The sequence below is a fragment of the Phaseolus vulgaris genome, chromosome 5, assembly GCF_051622355.1.
Source record: "Phaseolus vulgaris cultivar YP4 chromosome 5, ASM5162235v1, whole genome shotgun sequence".
Classification (NCBI taxonomy): domain Eukaryota; kingdom Viridiplantae; phylum Streptophyta; class Magnoliopsida; order Fabales; family Fabaceae; genus Phaseolus; species Phaseolus vulgaris.
In genome coordinates, this window is record NC_143502.1 from 44,605,980 (window position 1) to 44,630,045 (window position 24,066).

The 24,066-nt window shown below is 32.1% G+C and overlaps 4 protein-coding genes across 12 annotated transcripts; 3 read left to right on the top strand and 1 right to left on the bottom strand.

Annotated features, from left to right (window-relative positions):
* The first annotated feature begins 790 nt into the window (after nucleotides 1-790).
* On the top strand, nucleotides 791-4,027 carry LOC150027765 (uncharacterized). Of its 8 annotated transcripts, none has more exons than XM_090302805.1 (8): nucleotides 791-915; nucleotides 1,319-1,400; nucleotides 1,492-1,559; nucleotides 1,758-1,810; nucleotides 2,105-2,161; nucleotides 2,927-3,127; nucleotides 3,484-3,554; nucleotides 3,728-4,027. In XM_090302805.1, the coding sequence occupies exons 5-8, from the start codon at nucleotides 2,108-2,110 to the stop codon at nucleotides 3,834-3,836; spliced, it is 435 nt and encodes a 144-aa protein (XP_090158931.1). In that variant the 5' UTR covers nucleotides 791-915; nucleotides 1,319-1,400; nucleotides 1,492-1,559; nucleotides 1,758-1,810; nucleotides 2,105-2,107; the 3' UTR covers nucleotides 3,837-4,027. The 8 variants fall into 8 exon arrangements, 7 of the variants coding, with proteins under 7 accessions (XP_090158931.1, XP_090158933.1, XP_090158930.1 ...); XM_090302802.1 differs by lacking the exon at nucleotides 1,758-1,810 and adding an exon at nucleotides 1,064-1,205 and having other exon boundaries at nucleotides 852-915; XM_090302807.1 differs by lacking the exon at nucleotides 3,484-3,554.
* A 2,031-nt stretch (nucleotides 4,028-6,058) lies between these two features.
* On the top strand, nucleotides 6,059-9,003 carry LOC150027766 (protein CORTICAL MICROTUBULE DISORDERING 1-like). Of its 2 annotated transcripts, none has more exons than XM_090302741.1 (4): nucleotides 6,059-6,934; nucleotides 7,373-7,615; nucleotides 7,892-7,983; nucleotides 8,153-9,003. In XM_090302741.1, exons 2-4 carry the CDS (start codon nucleotides 7,382-7,384, stop codon nucleotides 8,769-8,771), a joined length of 945 nt encoding a protein of 314 aa, XP_090158867.1. In that variant the 5' UTR covers nucleotides 6,059-6,934; nucleotides 7,373-7,381; the 3' UTR covers nucleotides 8,772-9,003. The 2 variants fall into 2 exon arrangements, with proteins under 2 accessions (XP_090158867.1, XP_090158866.1); XM_090302740.1 differs by having other exon boundaries at nucleotides 6,063-6,939.
* Nucleotides 9,004-9,256: 253 nt separating this feature from the next.
* LOC150027767 (DNA N(6)-methyladenine demethylase ALKBH1C-like) lies at nucleotides 9,257-10,626 on the bottom strand. Its single transcript, XM_090302742.1, has 2 exons — nucleotides 10,464-10,626; nucleotides 9,257-10,354 (listed from the first exon to the last, which is right to left on the bottom strand). Exons 1-2 carry the CDS (start codon nucleotides 10,554-10,556, stop codon nucleotides 9,413-9,415), a joined length of 1,035 nt encoding a protein of 344 aa, XP_090158868.1. The 5' UTR covers nucleotides 10,557-10,626; the 3' UTR covers nucleotides 9,257-9,412.
* Nucleotides 10,627-18,063: 7,437 nt separating this feature from the next.
* LOC150027768 (potassium transporter 5-like) lies at nucleotides 18,064-22,384 on the top strand. The gene is made up of 9 exons (XM_090302598.1): nucleotides 18,064-18,331; nucleotides 18,416-18,638; nucleotides 18,904-19,152; nucleotides 19,239-19,280; nucleotides 20,144-20,404; nucleotides 20,488-20,540; nucleotides 20,651-20,765; nucleotides 20,876-21,130; nucleotides 21,225-22,384. Exons 1-9 carry the CDS (start codon nucleotides 18,134-18,136, stop codon nucleotides 22,259-22,261), a joined length of 2,433 nt encoding a protein of 810 aa, XP_090158724.1. The 5' UTR covers nucleotides 18,064-18,133; the 3' UTR covers nucleotides 22,262-22,384.
* The last annotated feature ends 1,682 nt before the right edge of the window (nucleotides 22,385-24,066 follow it).

Sequence of the window (24,066 nt, forward strand, 5' to 3'; positions counted from 1 at the left end):
GCTATATAATTGTAGTGTTTTGAGTTAAATACAACAAATCTGTGTTTCTGAAGTAAAAAAGAGGGATCAATATTACTTAAAAGCAAAATAAAGAGTAGCAAGATCCCCAAAACACAACAGTTGCAATAATGCACTATTGAGGGGACTTTTAGGAAGGAGCCTTTTTTTTGGAATTGGAGTTATATTTTCACTACCCTTCTTTGGTGTTAATTGTTAATCTATAGAAGTGACTTGTTCTTTCTCCTCTATTTTGGTTTCGGTTAAGCTTAAGCTTTTGGGATAGTTGGTTGGTTATTGAAGTGGTAGCAAACACTCTATGCCAAGTAATCTAGAGTTCAAGCTTTGCTACCCGTACTCTTCTAATCTTCTAATAATGGAGATTCAACTTTAAGACAAGGTATTGTGTCTTTGCATTATCCATGCTTCACAAAAGTTTGAGGAAATGTGTCATAGAAGTAATGCATAATCATTCGTGTGTCTTCACGCTACAACTTCAATCTTTGGGATTGTTGGTTCCTGATTCCAATACGTGTTACTATATTATTCTGTAAATTTCACATGGGTCTTGCTAAACCTGAACTTTTAGCATGGAGTGAGTTAAAATGTGAACGAAAATCTGAAAAATGTTACAGCGAGAGAGCACAGAAACTGTTAGCCAACATGTGGTATTTATTTACTTTCGTACAATTGATTTTGTCCGTGTGGCTACACAGAACCGAACCTTCTGGAAACACACTCCAACCATATAATATAAAATGCAAACTCATCTCCAATCTCCACCGTACATCATCTTCGTCTACAGTGAACACTAATCCATAATCAAACATTAAAAAAATGGAAACATAGTATATTTTGTAACCTTAGTAAAAAAATGGAAACTACGTAAAGAGGGTGTGCTTCTGGAGAGTTCTTAAGGTGGGTGAACTGCTTCCTCCGAATAAAATTGTTAAAAGTTCCTTCTTCCATCCATGCCTTATAATATTAACAATAATGAATGCATAAATAAATAATTAAAAAGATTGGGTTTTGGTTTGATTTAATAAGTTGGGTTTGAGTTGAGCAGAGTGAAGAAAAGTGGGTTTGGTTTGAATGAAGAGATGGCGAAGGGAGGAGAGAAATGCAGTGAGGAGTTGTATGAGGTTCTGGGAATAGAGAAGGAGTGTACACCGTCTGAGCTCAAGAATGCGTATAAGAAACTTGCACTGGTTAGAATGAACGAATGAGTGAATTGGAACATTTGATTTTAAGGTTTTTGTTCTTGTGTCTCATATTAGAATGAATGAATGAATGAAGGAATTTGTTTTGTTTGATGGGATAGAAATGGCACCCAGATCGTTGTTCAGGGAGCCGCGTGGAAGAAGGCAAGAAGAAGTTCCAGGCAATCCAGCACGCGTATTCTGGTTGGTAAAATCTCCTTCAATTCAATTCACCTTCACTTTCATTCTTCTCTTCCATTCCATTGTTAATTACTTTCACTCTGTTTATGTCCAGTGTTATCTGACGTCAACACAAGGTTGTTGTACGACGTAGGTGTCTATGACAGCGATGACGACCAAACCGTATCTACTCTCATTCTCCCTCCCCTTCTCTTCTCTTCTACAAACTAAATATGCTTTTAATATCACCACTCCTTCTCCTTCTTTCACCTGATTCCTGTCTTATGGCAACACTCTCAGTTTCGTATCTCTCTTTTTTTTTTCTTTCTTTATTTAAAAAATGGATTTTTTGTTGGTCTGGTGTTCTGTCGTCTGTAGCAGTCTTGTACCGTTTCTGGGCTTGGCACCGTCCATTTTTCTTCTTCCTGTAAAAGGTACCATCTGAGACCAATTGGAATCCTTTGTTTTCATCTTTACATAGAAAGTCTTAATTCTGTTGTAGGGAAAATAAACTAGATAGCCAGGCACAAACTTTGCTGAGTTAAACTTGCATAACACTACTTGTCTTTTGTTGTGATCTATATACCCAACCCAACCAACCGGTGAATCAAGTCCATGCCAGAATTTCCTACAAGGGATATGTATATAAATATAATTAACAGAATCAAAATTTGGTGGTGGTTTCATTTTGTTTTTGTGATGGGGCAATGGTATGTTTGTTTGAACAGGGCATGGGTGATTTCTTGAATGAAATGGCCACAATGATGAGTCAATCAAAACCCAGTGTAAGTAATCTTCATTTAATTCCTTCCAATCTTTCTCAACATTGCTGGACCAAAATTTCCACGCTTTTCACCACTTTTTTTCTTATTATATGGAGAAAACTAGAGTGTTGGCCTTTGTATGTCAAATACTATGGCTTTTTCTGTTGTTTGACGAATGATAATAGTATTCCTCTGGGTTTTCTTTATAGTTGCTGTGGGAAATGATTTTTGTTGAATTCACTCAGATGCACAACATGCTGTCACTGTCGGCTCTTAATCAGCTAAAAAAGCAAAAGAATTTTGAGAAGGCTATGGATGAAGTTTCATGCTCAATTATTCTAAAACAGAAATTAAGCAAAAGAAATGGAAGGAGATAAAGCCAGATATTGATTGCATTGCGTGTATATAATGTGATAAAGAAACCTATGCACTCGTTCATAATTTCAAACCAGCAATTAATAAATGAATTCATTATATTTGTTGTCATAGTGGTGGGCCTCAATGCCTAAGATGAATCATGTGATAGATATGATAAGGTATTGATTTTATGATTATACCATGAGCCCACCATCTGAGATTCTGAGAGAAATCAGTCTCATATCATATGCTATCGTATGTATTAGTATTAGTATTAATATTGTTATTGTTGCTGAATTAATGCAATGCATGCTGACTGATTATGGTATCTGGGCTTGAACAGCAACAGCTTGCATGCATCTATAATTTGTTACTAGCTAATTGGTGAACTCACATTTAATGATACTGGCTTGTGGTGTGACATAACAGGAAAATGGGGAGGAGAGTTTTGAGGACTTCCAACAGCTCTTTGAAGAAATGTTTCAAGCAAATATTGGGTCAATCGGAAGCACCTCTCATACTAATGGTGAAGGTTCAAGATCAAATAAACGTAATTCCACTGAAATTCATTTTGGAAAGACGGACAATACATCCGAACTCAATACCAGCAACCAGAACTTCTGTTCAGGGGTTAGTAATATACATACACACACAACATTTTTCATTTCGTACAACGAAATTCAAGGCATACATGTTAATAAAACTGGAGAACGCAAATATGGCATTCAATACTAACTGTGCCTAGATTTGCATGCAAGTTTCATGTGTTGGCTTGGGGGCCTACAGTAAATTCAATTGGTAAAACTAAAGCTATTAGCCTTGCCAGTGTGTTCGATATCTTAAAGCAGATGTGACTTTTGATGGTATAGGCACTGCTTGAACATTGAAATTTGCTTGTAAAGTTTCTGAGTTTCGTAGCTGTGCAATTGCAAATTATGCTTGGATAGAGTTAATGCATTAATCAGTTGTTGTCCATGTCACGCAAGGTTGTCTTGTCATGTAATTTTCCCTTAAAAATGAGGATACAAAGCAAGGAAGCATGTGTTTTGACTTTGAGGTATGTGAAAATGATGTGTTTCCCATTGGTCATGATTTCATCTAAATTGGTTATTGGGTTGGTTATGAAATGTTAGGAGTTTGTAAAATGTATCTGCATTAGATATTACATATAAAAGTGGGTGTGTGATTACTACTTATAGATAGTGATTTTATTGTTGATGATGTGTGAAGGGAGGTGGAGCAGGTCCAAGATATGAAGAAGGGAATTCCAGAAGGAGGAGGTAGCATGGTTTCTGTGATCAGCATCATGTTTTGCTATGAAGTCAAGTCTCAGATGTAGCAGCACAAAACCTGCTATTTTCTTACCTTCTCTTCCTCTCTTTTCCTTTATATATGCTGTAATCGCTGTTTTTCCATCCAAATCAAACAATCTTACAATCTTATCTCTACTCAATTTCTCTTAATGGAAATCAAATTTGTTTTTATGTATTATCACACTTCAACTTAGTATTTATTTTTTGTGTCATTTAAGAAGTTCTTTGTTATTTTTTCTCTTTCAAAATATGGAAGGAATGTACTTTTTTTTTCAATGTTTCATGGATCCAAATGAATAGTGTAAACGGTTTTTTTTTTTAATAAAAATATTATTTGAATGTGGCCTTTATAAACATTAGTTTCTTAAAATTAAATAAAGTTGTTTTTATTTATATAATAAGCCTATATTTATGTGGTTTATATTAAAATAGTGTTTTTTCTTTATAAGAAAATTTAGTAATAAGTTTTATTTGAAGATACTCTTACTCCCTTGTAATAATGAGGGTTGTGGTGAAGTCTTTAATTGAAGGAAGGTTGATTAGTATAACGAAATTTAAAATTAATTAAAATAAATAATAAAAAATAGCAATTGGTTGTTTTTTCGTGTGGACGAAGACTTTATGATTTTGGTTTGTTAACCTTAAAGTGATGGTGCCATTTTATGGTCTAAAAATGATTACGCTTTCATGATTATTTTTGCGAGTAGGTATTACTATATATTAGTTACAATTATTTAGTATGGCAAAAAGCTTTATCAACATCTAAATTTAAGATGAAAGTTTTATAAAATAAATTATTTAAGTAAACTTGTGAGGTATAGTGAAAATTTTAAAACTAATAATTTGGTTTTATTAACTAGTCAGTGTCAACTACATGTTTTTAGAATATTAATATTAAATTAACTTTTTAAGTTGTAAAAAACCGAATGACAAATAAAAATGTATAAAAGTATTTGTCTTACAAAAATTTTCCATTAAGGAAAAACTTGTAAAAATGACTTAAAAATGATGATATTGTAAAATTCACTTAATAAAATAAGATTTCATGAAAGTTTTCGTAAGACAGAGATTTTCAATAGTTATTTTAATTTTACCATATTTGACAAGCAGAAAGATAGTAAGAATTTAAATTAAATGTAAGATAATATTAATTAAAATTTTGAAGTTTTTTTTTTATATAAAATTGTTTATCAGTTTTTAAAAAGTTGCTATATGTTTGAATTTTTTAAATATATTCTACCATATATTTTTTTTATCTTTTTTGTCAGTTAGTTTGTAGAAAAAAAGTTATTTATTGGCACTACAATGGTTTGTTTATTGTCCTATTAAAAAATATCATAAGTTTAACATATCTCTCTTTTTGTATGGAAAGAAATAAAGGGTATGTACATAAGTTGAATGAATGTATTAAAGATATTATATTAAATGTTGAAAGTGTAATATTAAAAATGAATAATAACTAAAATAAGAAGTAATCCATTGATGGTAGGTCATATTGGTAGAAAATGACATGGGAATATCCTTACCTTTCTTAATGTTTACATTGCCTCTAACTTCAAAAATGAAACGCGACCAGATTGAGTCCCACCACAATAAAGACCATAATGTCCAAGAGAGTGGCATAATAATATAAGAGGTTACGATACTCTTCTTAAATGGTGCATACGTATCAGACACATATTAGATACTGATTATTTGTAGGATACATATCGGTAAAGTATCTAATAAAAAATATTTATTAGATTTATGATAATTTTAACAGAATTCTTACATAATTTTGAAAAATAGAAATATATTACTTTTCTAAATATTTAAACTTATTATATAAATATTTATTATTATTATAAATATAAGTAACAAATTTTTTTCATAAAAAATATATTTTTGTTAAAAAAATCTGAAACATTCTTATACACAATTTATATAATTAATAATTATATAATATATAGATCCGTGTATTGTATTCTATATTTAATACATATGATATAATAATTATATAATATATCGTGTCATAATTATATAATATATAGATACGTTTTTTCGTGTTTATTTATACATAATTTACATATGATATATTTCTTTGTTTGTGTGTTATGAAAGGGGTTGATTTGTCATTTTGCGTCTGACAGAATGTGTTGTAAGTATATGATGGTCCCCGGGCTTGGCTTCGAAGCCAAGAGAATTGGATGGTTACGTGCTCTGCATGCAAACCTTTACATCTTCTCTCTTAAGCCATTGCAGAAGCCCTATTCAGCTCACAACTACTTTCTCATCTCTCTAAACAATAACATCTTCACATCTTCACTTCTCTTGCCTTTTTCTTGTGCACTGAAGAAGATCTCATGATAAGATTCATGTTTCTGTTAGCCACATAGCATTATCCACAAAATAAACATCAGCATAGGATCAATGTTTAAGGCATGCATTTTTACTAACACTTGAAAAGTATAACGCATGACAGATACAATTTGAGTGTGAAGGGGAAGAAGAATGGCATCCCTGGTGCCTGGAGTTCTGCTGAAGCTTCTCCAGAGTATGAACTCTAATGTAAAAGTTCGCGGGGAATATCGCTCTGTCCTTCTGCAGGTCATCAGCATCGTGCCCGCACTATCTGGCTCTGAATTATGGCCTAACCAGGGTTTCTTCATAAAAGTCTCCGACTCTTCTCACTCAACCTATGTCTCACTCTCAAAGGAAGACAATGACCTCATATTGAATAATAAGCTTCAGCTTGGGCAATTCTTTTATGTGGATAGAATGGAGGCAGGCACACCGGTCCCTATTCTTGTTGGGGTTAGACCAATCCCCGGACGCCACCCTTTTGAAGGGAATCCTAAGGACTTAATGCAGATGTTAGAGCAATCAGAGAATTCTCATAATGATGGAGTCAATGGTTCCAAATCCACGGATTTAACAGAAGCCAAAGAGAATCCAAGTTCAAGGCAGAAGATTGTGATTAAAGAGGAAAAACTAGGCGTTGCATCCAGGTACATGCAGGGTGTTCTAAATCCCAACTCAAAGGCCAACGTGCCAGAGGCTAATGTAGGAAGCAAAAATGATCTAGAAATTGGCGTCGATGGTAAAAAGGTGGGATCTGCCAAAGGAAGGCAACTAGAGATCAAAGGTCAGGTATGATTCTTGCTCTGGATTCCGATTCCTAAAGACTCGAGAGTGTATAGTTGTGGAATTTAAGTCGTTTTATGTATGATTGGCTTGAATGAAAATTGCAAAGAATTTCAATGAACTTATTACATACTATGAGTTCGATATTTTTTGCACTATTGTTGAAAAGTAAGCCTAAAACACCCAAATATCGTCAAGAGGAATGCACACTTAACTACATGCCCCAACCTCAAGTGTAGCCTATTGAGACTATTACCAAGTTATAATAGGGTTCAGGTCGATCACCCTCTAATATATCATAAAGGAACAATATATGATAATGGAATTGTCTTTTAAAAAATTGAAATTAAAGAAAAGAAGGGAGTCTAATGATGAAGAATTAATCTTTTTGGTAATAAAGAAAACAGTGCAGTGATAATGATAGATTTTAGCATCACAGGTGCTTCCCATGACTCAAACTGCCACTCGACTTGAAGCACTTTCACCAAAGCAAGATGTCACCCAATCTAACATCCGGGAAGTTGTCACAGCACCTTCTATGCGCACTTCTGCAAAACACAGTAGTTCTACTAAACAGGAAAATTTGAACATGAATTTGTTGTCTCGCGCTAAAGATAAAAGCAAGAGCACTGAGACAATTCCATGGTCTTCTTTGCCAGCCAAGCTTCTCAGGCCCGGAAAGGTGCATTAAAATTTACTCTCTCTCTCTTGTATATTCTTATCACACGTCCTTGTATTAAACGTAGTTGAAAAGTTTATCATTGTCATTGATCGCCAATCCAATGCGCGAACGGATTAGCATTAAACGTGCATTGAAACATGTGTTAGGCTTAAAACAAACTACATTTAATTCGATCTGAGCACTTGTTTTTGCGTATTAACATGATTCTTTACTTGGCAATCATTTAAACGTAAACCTAATTTCTTCCTTGCCTACTTTTCTTTCATTTTACCCAAGGTTATTCTTAGAAGAAAACATCTAGCCTCTCAGGTTGTAGTACAAGCCCAAAAAGAAGCATCTGCAGCAACAACCACAGTTAAATGCCTGAGGTATATACTGTCTTTTAATCTAAAAGTTGCTTCACGGTATTACATCCGTTCAGGGAATAAACAAACGCCTCATTAGTTCTTCAGTTAATTTGGGCGACAAGTGAATGCATAATTCCTTTTGCTATTTTGTTTGTGCCCAAGTTATGAACTCTTCATCTTTGGTTTACAGTATGTTCGCCAACATCTGCTCTTCTGCATCTTCAGAGAACCCTCATGCCACACTAAACAAATTTTTTGCTCTCCAACAGCTCATGGACCAGCCAAATGGTGCAGCTCAGTTGAATGATAAATCACTTCAACTATACAGAATTTCAACTCCCTTAGAAAAGCATAAATCTGTCTCGACAGCAGGATTGATGCCTGCTAAAAACACGGCAAAGTCTCCAAAACCTTTAACCGAACTATCAGGGACTGACAAACAAGAATGGGCCAAAGGGGGTGGTATGAAAGAGATCAACGAGCTGGGAGAGTTACTTTTAAATGAAACAAGATCATGGTTTCTGATATATCTGGAAAAGACATTAGATGCTGGGTTTTCCGTTGGCTCCAGTGAGAAGGGCAAGGATAGTAAGGATATTGCAGGGAGACAAATAGAGCAAGCCAACAATATAGCTCTAACATTGTCACACCTTAAGCATGCAAACGAGTGGCTGGACAAACAGAGGAGCAGTTCCAACACTGAAAGTGAAGGGCTCGTGGAGACTGTTGACAGATTAAAGCAAAAAGTTTATTCTTGTCTGCTTGTACATATTGATTCCGCTGCATTAGCATTGGGGAACCGAGCCTGATTCAAGGTCAAGAAACTGCTTCGCAACAATATAACTCTAATGCTATTTATTAGTTAAATTATTAAAGGTGATTGAGCCAAACATTGATAATGGAAGCTTGGACTTCTATTGAGTGCAATGTTGGTCTGTACTTGTACCCAAAAACAAAAATAACAAAGGTACTGACTTGATATTAGATTTCAATTTGTCTGGTAGATGAAAATAAAGTAAGCCGTTATGGGCTCTTGGACACATTGAAAGTTGAGTTACTACACCATTTTCTTTTTTATATGATATCAGCGGAGGGATAGTATGCTGTTTTGACTAAATGCAATAAAAGTAAAAGTGTAAAACAATACTTGGTTCTAGAGGAAATCCAGAAAGAATTTACCTTGCGGTAACAAAGTGAGAAATCCAAGCATTATGGCGGAATTGCAGTAATAAGAGAGCGGAACCATGATAGATAAACAAGCAACGTAACAAATAACGAACTATAGTGAAGAACAGACCATTTGGAAAACAAAAAGAAACCTTAAGTATAAAAATGGCTACAAAATTGGCATTGCATTAAAAGCATCGATTCAGTTAATAGGAGGGTACTTTAGAAAATACATAGATAGCATAGATTAGTGAGAAGGGAAAGGCACATATATGGATTTAACTTAGTACTGTCTGAAAGTGAGATTCAAGCGACCAGGGCGTAGATTAATGTGTTGGAGCAAGTTGGGGGCAGTGGTTGTATCAATAGCGGTAACCCCATGGAATACATTTCTAGAGGGGCCACCAAAGATCAAAACATCCCCAGATTCGAGTTGCAGTTTCTGTGCCTTGTCGGGATCCCTGTGATCTCCATAGAGGAACTGTGCAGAGTATCCAATGGAGAAGGATACAACGGGCAAGCCTCGGCGAAGAGAGTCTTTACTTTCATCCTTGTCTTGATGAAGACCCAGACGGCCAGTTTGGGAGTAAAAATTGACAATGCAGATGTCGGGTGAGATGGAGGGAAGGGGATCATGAGGAAAGAGGGCGTTGGAATCACGAAGTGCATTGCTGACCAATGTATGAAACTCGGGAGGGATGAGGGGGGGTTTGGCTCCGTCGAATGGCCGTTGTTCTCCGTATTGAGAGGTGTGAGGATCCCAGTTCTTTCCGAGGCACATCATCTTCAAATGCATTTCGACCCCTTCCCCGTAACCAGGCTGGTAGAAACCTCCCACTCCCACCCCCAACTCCCTGCACCTTTCCACTATCTTCTTCTGATCGCTCAGTGAAAGGTAACCCCTCAGAAGGACCATCCCAGGCCTCAACAACAAACTACTACTATTACTAGATCTTCTCCTTTCTCTGTTCTTTACAAGCAAAGAAGGTTTCAGAACCACGGTTCCAGGTTGTTTACGGGGACATATATCAAACACTCCTTCTCCTACTGCTGCTGCTGCTGGTGGTGGTGGTGATGGCTTATCAACGTCATCGCAAATTTTTAACTTTGCCACTCCAATTCCAACTGAGTCGGAATCAGAATGAGAATCGGGAGATGAATTCTGCGGTCGATTCTTCTCCTCGCTGCCTCTAACGCACCCACATTGCTCTTTCCCAACAACAACCTACACACAACCATTCATATTCGCACAATGCATCGTAACACCCCCAAAGTAATTGTTTTTTTAAAATAATAACCTAATTACCTTCAAAATACATGCAAACACGAATTACCGGTGGAGTGGATGGAGAGCGACGGCCACGACCGCCACCACGACCACGACCGCGGCCACGACCGCCACCGCGACCAGAACCAGAACGTTCCATTGTCTCTTGCGTTGAGTGGCGCTGCGTTCACAACACTTGCTGCTGCTGCTGCTTCTATTTATCGATTTTCCAATGTCTTTTAGTCTTCCTCCTTTTATTCACATCAACCACACCAACCAAATTATTCATTTATATCATATTTAAGTCTTTTCATTTCATCACTCCAACAAACAAGTAAATTGTGTACGTTCTACAACTAGATTCTTTAACTTCTGTACTTCCAAGGATACATATTTTTTTATATAATTCAAATTTGTAATAAACAAGAATATTTCAATATATAAACTATGAAGTATACTGTGATTAAAATTTATAATACATATGTATTTAATTGTATGAATTAAATTTTATATTTACTATGAGTATTTTAAATTATGATATAAGATTCTTTTTAAATATTTTTAAAATATCAAATTTAATTTAGAGAGTGAGATAAAATTAAAATATAGACAATTAAAGAAATCAAATATATGGATAAAAAATAGCAAGGCCCATTTAGAAAATTTTCTAATTACATACGTGTGAAAAACACAAAAAAAAAATAGAATACACAGAGTGTGGTGGTGAAATAGTAGAGCTGTTAGTGTAAAAATAAATAAAAAAGTTTAATTATGTTTTTGAAACTTTCTGCACTAGAAAACTTGTTATTAGCTAAGAAAAAAACAATTTTGGTAAAAACCTTTTGCAAAAAAAAAAAAGAAGACAAAGATAAACACATATTTACACTAAATTTGTTTGCTTGAGCTATTGTATGCTTAGTAGTTGTATGAGATTTTTCCACCCAAACGATTAATAACATTTTTTTAGTATAATTTTTTAACTGAATTGGTTATTATTCGAGATTTCTTATTTCAATGTATATTTATGTCTCATTATATTTTATCTCTTGGTATCATAAATAATTGTTCTCTTTCCATATTAATTAAATTAAGGATATTTTGAAAAAGGACATTAAAAATAATAACTGAAAAGGAACAGATACGGAATATTTTAATAAGATGAAAAGTCCTTTTGAAGATATCTTGAAACATAAATTAATTCTTCCTTTTGTTTCCAACGTTCTACATTTTTCCATATTTTTAATATTTATGCCACATTTGTTTTCATGATTTATTTAAAAATGATAAGAAACGAAAAGTTAAGAACGGAAGAGAGAAGAGAATAGAAGATTTTTACAAATTGATAAACATATTAATTTTTTAAAAGTTATTGTTTTAAATTATTATATTTTATTTTTAGTGTTTATGATATCATAAGTACCTAACACTTTATACGAGCATTTTTACTATCATTTCATTACCAGTTTTAAAATGATTAATCTCCATAAAAAAGTGTTATTTTTTAAAGAAATAATTATATGAATTTATTAAGAAATTGGCATTTGAGTTAGAGAAAGAAAAAAGGAAATATTTAGAAAAATAAAAGATCCTAGGAAAGTGTGTGTGGATAGTAGAAAAGGCCGTGAATTTAGAAGTATGGGAAGGTTGTGGTGTGTTGTGTTGTGACATAACTGAGAAGAAAAAGTGTTGTTATTCTGCTACACGTGCTCACAGAATTCACTATTCACTGTGATGACTAATGAGATCTGCTACACGTGGCCCATGCATCTTCCAACAGTTACACGTGGCCCATGCATCTTCCAACAGTTACAGTGGGAAGATTCAAACCTCACTCTGTTTTAAGATTAGGTTGGTGAATGCATAGGGAACAGGGATTCACCTAACCATTTCCCACTTCCTTTCCAACAAAAATATTAACCAATTTTATTAAAATATCTAATTCATTATCTTTAATAACATTATTTCAATTTGCTTATCTCCATTTATGCATTTCTCCTCAAACAAAAAAAAAACTATATCTAAAAACATATTTAATTTAAATAAAATACATATTATGATGATGTAACGAAACTCAAACCTTAATTAAAATTGAGATATTTTATAAAAGTACGGTTAAATGAAGTAAAATTAGTTCAATATTAATTATGTTAAGAACAAAGTGTGATATTTTCCTAACGAAAATGATAATATTTTATATTACAATAAAACTTATTTTGAGAATAGGGAAAGACGGTAAGTAAAAAAAGAAATAGGCGGAAAAATATATTGTGGTCCCATTTTCTTTTAAATATTTCCGCATATATAAAATAAATGCCAGGGGAATGCTTCATAGGCAAGTAACAATACTTTTGAAATTTTAATGCCACTTCACTTCCTTTAAGATATTTTATATTCAAAACATTAATATGAATAATTAGGTCTATCTTAAAATAATTTATTTGAACATATTTTCTAAAATTAATAAATTATGTATAATTTTAGCAAAGTAATTTATACAAGTTATTTCTAGTGGTCTAGTAAAAAATTGAATACTTTCTGACTTTACGAAGCCAAACTATCCACCACATCTAGCAGCATGCGCATCCAACTATTTTAATTATAATTATAATTATAATTATAATAAAAAGGTCATTGTCTCATTTATTTTCTCCTACATACTTAATACTTTATAGTTAATAATTATAATTATAATAAAAAGGTCAAATGATAACCTGTTAGTAAAAAACAATTTTGAAAATGTCAGAATTGGAACCCGTTTCTACTGCTGCATTTTAATCAAACACGCAATTGTTGCAATAATCCAATATTTTTATTATACCTTTATTTCTTCATCATTTATTATTTTTATATTATATTTTTATTTATTTCACTCTTTGTTTGCAATAATAAAAAATTGAAAGAATTAATAAAAGAAGGAGTTTCTTGGTTTCATATAAGAATGGGTAATGGAAGAAGAAGCTAAAGAAACTACGACTTCCACTTTTTTACATTAAACTTAAAAGAACAGTTTGCATATGAAAGAAAATTATTAGTTAATCCATGTATCTGTATAAAAAATATATGCTTTATTTTTTATTAAATACTAAAATTATATTTTTGTTGATTTTATTTTATTTTCTTTAATGTTTTTTTAAAATAAAACGTATATTTAAATTTTGTTTGTAACGAAGGAAAAGTATGGAATAGGACAGAAGTAAATGTGTCTCCGTCTGTGATAAGAAAAAGCAAAAAGCAGGGCAAAAACGGCAATGAGATTTAGTCAAATATTCATCCTCGATTTTGGAGAGAAAAATAATATAAAAAATTAAGTGTAATTATAAAAATATCGCTATTTATATATAATATACTTTTTATACAACTGTTATTGTTTTTTTCTTTATCTACGTACTTTCTTAAAACAGAGAAAGCTTTATTATACAACTTAATTAAATAATTTTGGAGGAAAAGGTTTAGAATTTTAAACCACTATTATTTGTTAGTACGAAAAACTTTTGATGTCGCTATACAAAACAAGTAGTTGGCGTGATTTTCGTCAAATTCCTTTTTTTTTTATCTCTTGACTTTTCACTAGTTTAATGAAAAATATAATAAATGTTTTTTTCTTAGACTTGTGTATAGTTTTCTCTCATTCATATTATATAAAAATTATTTCATAAAGTATTTTCAAAGTATAGAAATAAATTTAGAATATTAATAGACTTTATAATAATTTAGAATACTATAATATTTCCATTCTTCTGAATTTTTTACAAAATGGTTAGGTTTTAGATGAGAAACCCAAACTTATATATAATAGTTTTATTTGCTAATGCACTCTTAGGTGGCAGAGTTGTCTCAGTAGTCTTTTTATACAGCTTTCTACTTCTCTTAAATATTATTCAAGTGAATTTTATTTATTCTTTCTTGATATAAAAAAACATTAATGTCTCATTTAGTGGAAAGTGCACGTTTGCTATTATTTGATTTTAAAAACATTATCTACTTATCTCTAAAGTCATCTGATTCATAATTAATTGAAGTGATTTGGATTATTAGAAGTTTGTTTATTCATAATATTATGTTTCCTTAAGTTCTGAATTATTCATAAATTAGATTTTTGGTTGATAATTGATAATTGTATTTATGAGTTTAATATATACAAAACTACATGACCCTTCACTCCTAAATTCTTTAATAATATAAAATTTTTACTTCTAATAGACTAACATATTATTTCACAGAAATCAAACTAATAAAATATTTCGAACTTCAAAACAAAAAGTATAACACGTTTGTCCGTTATTAAATAGAAAGTTTTGTTTTATAAATTTTATTTTATTTTGGCATTCGATGGGCCACTTTTGTGACAACATGATAACCATAAATGAATTATTGAATTATTTATCATTGAATACGTTAATTCCATAGTTTTAAGGTTGTACTGATAATTTATCAAATTTAAGTCATTCTATGATGTAGACATATTGAAAATGAATTAAAAAAGACACATTGTTCTCCAATGGTGACGCAGCAAAATACAAGTAAAGCAAGCAATAATTGAATGAATAAATGTTAAACCTGGGGAATAAATAATTGATAATTGCAAATAAAAGTAAACTAGGAAGTGTTTTTTAAACCTAATGAGAACAACATTAAAAAGATTTAGATTTTCCTCTTAAATATTGAGAGGAAAGTAATAGAAAAATAAGTACTAAGAATGATAACGTTGTACTTTTTTCTTCAATTTTATAATATTTTATAATTATAATATTTCATAACTTTATCTTTATTGGAGATTTTTATTTATATATAAATATTTCATCTTTAGTCACTACTATTTTATTTAATTTTTTAAAGTGATTTATATAACATTTATAGTTACATCACATAAAGACATTATATCAATACAATAGAATATATATTTAAATATATATACATAAAGATCATTATAAAGTATTACAAAAATATATTTCTCACTATTAGAAATTTAATATATATATATATATATATATATATATATATATCAAAACAAATATTCAAAAGAAAGAAAAAAAAATCTTTTAGATTAATTTGGAGTTCCACATCTTGGACATAATTTGTTTTCGTGTAAGACACAATCATCAAAGATTTTAAAACATCACAAAATATAAAGTATGGTAAGCTAGCATTTTTAAAGCTTTCAATAAAACTTTAAATTTGAAAGAATTGCCAAAAACTCGATGACTCTTACCATGTCAAAAGTAATAATTTGTCCCTAAGGACGCATATCGAATGCACAAAGAACATTTGAATTATCAAGTATAAGAATCACTGAATAGAAAAGAATAATTAAAAGTTGGTTGGATGTTTGTTGTGTATGAGATTGCAAGAATGTAAATAAAGCAAATTAAAGAGTTGTTTGATTCAATTGGGAAAATTGGGATTGGGGTTCATCCTTCTCACTCTTTTGTATTTTAAAAAACATAATAATATTCTATCGTTGATTGATATTGATGGTTACATAAAATTCATTTATATTGATTTCTCGCATATAAAATTATTAAGATAGTCTCCTAAATATCAATTTCTTGCATATTTATAAAAACTCATTGTCGCTACGAGTAGATGTTGATAACAATTAATATTTCAAATATGTTAAGCATTATCATGTAGGCCAGATGCTTATAATATAAGTACTTTTCAGTCAAATCTAATTATCAAAATCATGATAAAACAAGCGCTAAGAATAAAATGACAATACCAATAATCAATCAAGAACATAATATTATGTTTAAATATCACCTCAATACATAAGAGTTTAAATAGATTACTTTCAATCCTAAAGGGTAAAATTAGTCCCTCATGTTGGGCATTTCAAGCATGAAAAATAAGAAAAGAAGATTTTGGATGGTTGCCTCCTCTAGGGTTTTCCATCACCTTTTATTCTCTAAAAAATATGTTCAGGGTTATGTCTCACACCTCACAATTAACCTAGTTGGGTTTAGGTTAAGTGACTTCTCGTTTGGACGAGTTTGGGGTCACTTGGGCGAGTTAGATGAGAAAAGCCCAACTTCTCTGGAGTGATCTCGCTTGGGCGAGATTGGGCTCACTTGGGTTTGTTCCTCTAGATTGATCTACTTTAGGCGAGTTTTTTTTTTAGCGTTCCAGCCTTTCCTTTAGCCCTTTCATCTCCATTTTCGCCTAGAGTCATGAAATTAACACAAATTCGGGTATAAATAGTTCTTATTCGTATTATAATCACAAAATATGTAAAATGGTTTAAATTTATAAATTAAAAGTTAAATTATAATTATTTTATCAATAAATATCCATAAGTGTGTCTTTTAATATAAAATATTACTGAAATAGGACATTTATAACAAACATATCAATCATTATAAATCCTCCATTCTCAGGTTCCACATCACTAATGTAGAAATCAACTGACACCAACACATAGGCATTCAAATATACTTCCAAAAGGCTAGTATATTAAAATTAGACTCAGAGACCTACACTTGTCATATATCATGTTCTTACCACTACATAGTCTCTCATTCAAAAAAATTTATTGTCATATGACACGGATAAATCCATATGATATGCTTTTATTAGTACTTTCAAAGCTTAGATTGAGTTATGTGAATCTCCTTCTACTCTCAACATTTGACACTCTTTATCTATATGATTTCAATATATTAGTAGAGTTAGGATAATCTCTTTCACATAGTCTCACAAATCAATACACTATCTTAAGAATCTCAATACAATATTTAGTCTAACGAAGAATGAAACTACAAATTTAGAGAGAAGACAAGAAAAAAAAAATTCTAGAGAAATAATGATTATATTAAAATAAAACCTAATTTTTACATTTATACACACTTTTCATTTTAATAATAAAATATTAAGATTTGAATTTAATTATACCACTTCTATCTCAAAATTATTTTCTGCGTCCTTACCATTTATATTTACGTTGACTTTAAACAAAATAATACAAAAACAAAAAATTAAGATAAAATTAAATATGATAAAAAATATATTACACATAAAAATATATTAGTGTAAATAATTTTATGATATTTAATATATCTATCTATATATATATTAAAATAATCAATATTGTTTTTTATTCTTATTCGAAAAAAATCTCGATTTCTTTTATTTGAAATTTAAATAAATTAATTGAATACTAATTTAATATACCGAGTTTGATTTTGTTTTGTTTTAAAATAATATTAATAAAATGAATTGAATTTATATGAAGTGTAAAATTATATTAAAAATTTAAATATTTTTTTAAATTCTACAATTTCATTAAATTTTATGGAAAAAATAAATTTAAATATTATTTTCAATTTATAATTATTTATTTCATAATTAATTATCTTTGATTTTAATTTATACTTAATTTTACTAAAATTAATTTAAAATATTTTTTTTAAAATATATTATTATTGAATTAATTTAACTTTTTAGTTATATTAATTAAATTCATTATAAATTTTTGAGTCAATTTCTTTAAATTCAAAGCAGCATATTTTTTGAATTATTTTTGTCCAGCTTCATTGCCTTTAGATGCTTTCCATAATTTAATAGAAAGTCAACTGAAGTGCTGGTAAGGGAGGCGCAGTTTAAAGATTAAAAAAAAGTACAATTATTGATCATAAAATAAGAGAATAAGAAGTTATGAAGATCTGACTTGTGTGCCTATAAAAACTAAAGCAAAGGAACACAACTTGAATATCCAAGAGAAGGTGGAGTGTGAGTGTGAAGATGTCTGGAGCAGAAGCAGAAGGAAAGAAGATGACGGAGGAGGAGGCGGTGGCGGTGGCGGAGAGCGGCGGAACAGCAGATGCAGAGAGGAACCCGAAGCTGAAAGAGCGAAAGGTGTCATGGGCAAAACTGAGGCGAGTAGATTCTCTGAATTTAGAGGCTGGAAGAGTTTCTATGGTCGCACACAATCCTTACAAGGTATATACATTATTATACGAGTTCATAGTTAGTTTATGAATGAATTATATATTATATTATATTATATTGGTTGGGTTTGAACAGATGGGTTGGAGGACAACGCTTAGCTTAGCATTTCAAAGCATAGGGGTTGTGTATGGTGATATTGGTACATCACCCCTTTACGTCTATTCCAGCACCTTCAACAATGGAATCAAACATGAAGATGATATTCTCGGTGTCTTGTCCCTCATCATCTACACCATCTTCCTCATACCTTTGCTCAAATACGTCTTCATCGTACTCTGGGCCAACGATAATGGCAACGGTAAATATCTCTCAACCGCCTCACTTTCTTCCTCTTCAAAACAAAAACCAGATCTATTTGCTTTGGTTTTCGTGTCAAATTTGTCCGTTTGTAAATACGAAAGAGTTAACTCTTTGTTTTTTCTTCACAGACTTATTCTCCTTTCTTTCTCATGTTACTAGTTTTTTAAATAACAAATTTGAGTCATCTTCATCAAATTCAATAATGTTATTTGAAAAATAGTCTTGAAGATGATGATGATGAAGATCCTGATTAACAATGACAGGTGGAGCTTTTGCACTGTATTCGTTGATATGCAGACATATAAAGATGAGTATGATTCCAAATGAACAACCAGAGGACAGGGAGCTTTCTAACTACAAACTGGAAACTCCGTCCAGTGAGGTAAAACGGGCACACAAATTGAAGCAGAAGCTTGAAGGCAGTCTTGTTTCACGAGTTGTGATTCTGTTTCTTGCCATAATGGGAACTTCCATGGTCATAGGAGATGGGATTCTTACTCCATCAATCTCAGGTTCCTCCATTTCTTATATCAAATATTTCACAAATTAATGTCACAACACACCTCTCATATTATTATATTGCTTCATATATGTGCAGTACTTTCAGCAGTAAGTGGGATCAGTAAATCGTTAGGTCAAAGTAAGTCATCAATGCCTTAACATTTTTCCCTTTCATCTCAATATTATTAATATTCTTAATGTGATTAATATAATATTATTAATATTATAATAATATAAATAAAAAATATGAATATGAATAATATTTTATTTTTGGATACAAAATTGTGAATAATAATCCATATGTGATGTTGAATTTATTTACGAATATAAATTAATGGATAAAATTTATGTGTAATGTTGAATTTAATTACAGATAGAAATTCGTGAGTAATAATTCATAGGTAATGTTGAATTTATTATGAATTCATATCTGTGGATAACAATCTATAGGTAGGTAATGTTGAATTTATTTATAGAGTATGATCTGTGAATAATTTTTTTTTCTATTCTATTATTAGTGTTATTAATATTATTAATATGATTAATGTTATGAATATTGTTAATATTATTAATAATTTTAATATTATGATAACAATATAAATAAAAAAATGTATATTAATAATAATTTATTTTCGGATACAGAATTGTGGATAATAATCCATATGTAATATTGAATTTATTCAAGGATCTAGATAGGTAAAATTAATGGGGGAGGTGTTGTTTGTTTTTGTGTGATTTTGTATGAGTTGGATCACACATAAAGTGATTCTTATTTATTTATTTATTATTACTGATAAAAAAGATAAAAAAGCGTAAAAACAAATTCATATTTGTGGGTAACAATCTATAGATAATGTTGAATTTAGTTACAGAGTATGATCGATAGATAATTTTCTTTTTCTAGTGTTCCTTCCCTTGTTTGCTAAATTTGTGGATGTAAAATTTCTAGACTAGGTAGCATTATTTCTACATATATCTAATATTCTATTTCTGTTTTTTTAGATGCTGTTGTGGGAATCACAGTAGCAATTTTGGTAATCTTATTTTCTGCTCAACGATTCGGTACTGATAAAGTGGGATTCGCATTCGCTCCAATCATTTTGGTGTGGTTTTTTTTCATCAGTGGAATTGGGCTTTACAATTTATTCAAATATGATATCAAAGTATTACGTGCCTTTTATCCCAAATATATATTTGATTATTTCAAACGGAATGGCAAAGATGGATGGTTATCGCTTGGTGGAGTCTTTCTCTGCATAACAGGTGATTAACATCTCTTCTTAATCTTTCTTCATTAAATTATATCAACCTTTTATTCCAACTAACTAAGATACATGTAATTTTAGGATCTGAAGCCATGTTTGCTGACTTGGGTCACTTTAATGTAAGATCCATTCAAGTAAGTAAATATATTAATTCTTGTGCTCAATTTCTTCACAGAAATTATTTCCAGCTACAATTGATTGAATAGTTGCACTTAAATTGATGATGCAATATAATGTGTTGCAGATTAGCTTTTCTTGCATTACATGTCCATCAATAGTGGTTGCATACATTGGGCAAGCAGCATATCTGCGAAAGTTCCCTCAGAATGTGGCTAATACTTTTTATGACTGTATTCCAGGTAAATTGCTTACTTTTAAAAGTCCATTTTTTTAGTATGATATTGTTAATAAACGCAGTTAATCAATTAAATTTTCTTCTGAGTGAATTACAATTGTGAATAACATGCAGATCCTTTGTATTGGCCAACATTTGTTGTGGCTGTTGCTGCTGCCATTATAGCTAGCCAAGCAATGATTTCAGGAGCATTCTCCATTATATCCCAAGCCCTAAGTCTAGGTTGTTTCCCAAGAGTTAGGGTGGTGCACACTTCCGTCAAACATCAGGGTCAGGTGTATATTCCTGAGGTCAACTACATGTTCATGATCGCATGTATTTTGGTCTGTGCTGCCTTCAAGACCACAGAGAAGATTAGTCATGCATATGGTAAGTATTCCTGCTTGTTCTTCTTATGTATGTTATGTTAGAAGGGATGACAAAGAAGTAATACTTACATGCATGTTTGTTTGAATATGTGCAGGGATTGCAGTGATTGGTGATATGATGATCACAACAACTCTAGTTTCACTGATAATGCTTGTTTTATGGAAAAAGAGTCTATGGCGAGTGGCTTTATTCTTCTTCGGATTTGGTTTCATTGAGATAGTTTATTTCTCATCTCAACTAACCAAATTCACAGGAGGAGGGTATCTTCCAATTGTACTAGCTCTGTTCTTGACGTCGGTGATGGGAATCTGGCATTATGTGCACAAAGAAAGATACATGTTTGAATTGAAAAACAAGATATCAAGTGCATATTTGAATGAAGTGGCGAACAATCCAGATGTAAGGCGAGTGCCAGGAATCGGACTAATGTATTCTGAGTTGGTGCAAGGCATTCCTCCCATATTCTCACACCTCATAGGTAGCATTCCATCTATCCACTCAATTGTTGTGTTTGTGTCCATTAAGGCTATTCCGGTGAGCAATGTTGCATTGGAGGAAAGGTTCTTGTTTCGACAAGTGGAGCCAAGAGAATACAGAGTGTTTCGGTGTGTTGTGAGGCATGGTTACAATGATGTGCTTGAAGATCCTGTAGAGTTTGAGTCGCAATTGATACAAAATCTGAAGGCATACGTTCAGGAAGAGAACTACTCTACGGTGGAGGCAGAGGTAAGTGAAAGTGCAAATGAACAAGCAACAATGGTTGAGAGTAGTGATAAGAGGGAAACACATCATTCCTCCAACAGAATAATCCCAAATCAATCAGCATCGGCCTCATCCAACTCCATTCGGTCATTGGGAGGGAGTGCCGCCAAGTCATCTGCTAACTTGCTTGCCCCACCCATCCATGGAGCTGAAGAGGAACTCAAATTCATAGACAGAGCATTGGAGAAAGGCATAGTGTATATGCTAGCAGAAGCAGAGGTTGTAGCTCACCCAAACTCCTCCATCTTCAATAAGATCATTGTGAATTATGCATACAGTTTCTTCCGAAAGAACTTCAGACAAGGTCAGAATTCCATGGCAATCCCACGCAAGAGACTTCTCAAGGTTGGAATGACGTACGAAATATGACACACCATTCCTGTCACTCCCTAAACACAATATATATCCACTTCGGTTTAGTTTTGTATTTTACCAAATCAAGTTCCCTCTTAACTACTCATTATAAAAAAATAAAAAAAAAACTTTACTCAACCACTTTTTTAACTCTTCCAAATTTCTAACATCTTACAAATCTCAACACTCCAAGATCACTAAATATAAGACAACACGCACATGCACGCGCACACACACCCAATAATTTTTTTAATGTATATAAAATCTTAAATATTTGGACAACTCTTTTACATAATTGGTGATGTTCCATATTCTTATGTGCATAAAGAAAGATGCATGTTTGAACTGAAAAATAAGATATTGAGTGCATATTTGAAGGAAGTGGCGAATAACCAGAACGTAAGGCGAGTGCTATGAATCAAACTTATGTATTATGAGCTGGTGCAAGGAATTCCTCCCATATTCTCACACCTCATAGGTAGCATTCCGTCTATCTACTCAATTGTTGTCTTTGTGTCCATTAAGGCTATTCTAGTGAGCAGTGTTGAATCAGAGGATAGGTTTTTGTTTCGACAAGTGGAGCCAAGAGTGTACAAAGTGTTTCAGTGTGTTGTAAGGCATGGTTACAATGACGTGCTTGAAGATCCTGCAGAGTTTGAGTCGCAATTGATAAAAAATCTGAAGGCATACGTTCAGGAAGAGAACTACTTTACGGTGGAGGTGAGTGAAAGTGCAACTGAACAAACAGTAGTGGTTGAGAGTAGTGATAAGAGGGAAACACATAATTCCTCAAACACAATAATCACAAATCAATCAGCATCAACCTCATCCAACTCCATTTAAAAAATCTCAACACTCCAAGATCACTAAATATAAGACAACACACGCACGCACGCACACGCACATACAATGATTTTTTTTAAATATATAAAATCTTCAATATTTGGACAACTCATTTACATATTTGGCGATGTTCCATATCCTTATGTGCACAAAGAAAGATTCATGTTTGAACTGAAAAACAAGATATCAGGTGCATATTTGAATGAAGTGGCGAACAACCCAGACGTAAGGCGAGTGCTAGGAATCAAACTTATGTATTATGAGCTGGTGCAAGGAATTCCTCCCATATTCTCACACCTCATAGGTAGCATTCCGTCTATCTACTCAACTGTTATCTTTGTGTCCATTAAGGCTATTCTAGTGAGCAGTGTTCAATCAGAGGATAGGTTTTTGTTTCGACAAGTGGAGCCAAGAGTGTACAAAGTGTTTCAGTGTGTTGTAAGGCATGGTTACAATGACGTGCTTGAAGATCCTGTAGAGTTTGAGTCGCAATTGATAAAAAATCTGAAGGCATACGTTCAGAAAGAGAACTACTTTACGGTGGAGGTGAGTGAAAGTGCAACTGAACAAACAGTAGTGGTTGAGAGTAGTGATAAGAGGGAAACACATAATTCCTCAAACACAATAATCACAAATCAATCAGCATCAACCTCATCCAACTCCATTTAAAAAATCTCAACACTCCAAGATCACTAAATATAAGACACCACACGCACGCACGCACACGCACAAACAATGATTTTTTTTAAATATATAAAATCTTGAATATTTGGACAACTCATTTACATATTTGGCGATGTTCCATATCCTTATGTGCACAAAGAAAGATTCATGTTTGAACTGAAAAACAAGATATCAGGTGCATATTTGAATGAAGTGGCGAACAACCCAGACGTAAGGCGAGTGCTAGGAATCAAACTTATGTATTATGAGCTGGTGCAAGGAATTCCTCCCATATTCTCACACCTCATAGGTAG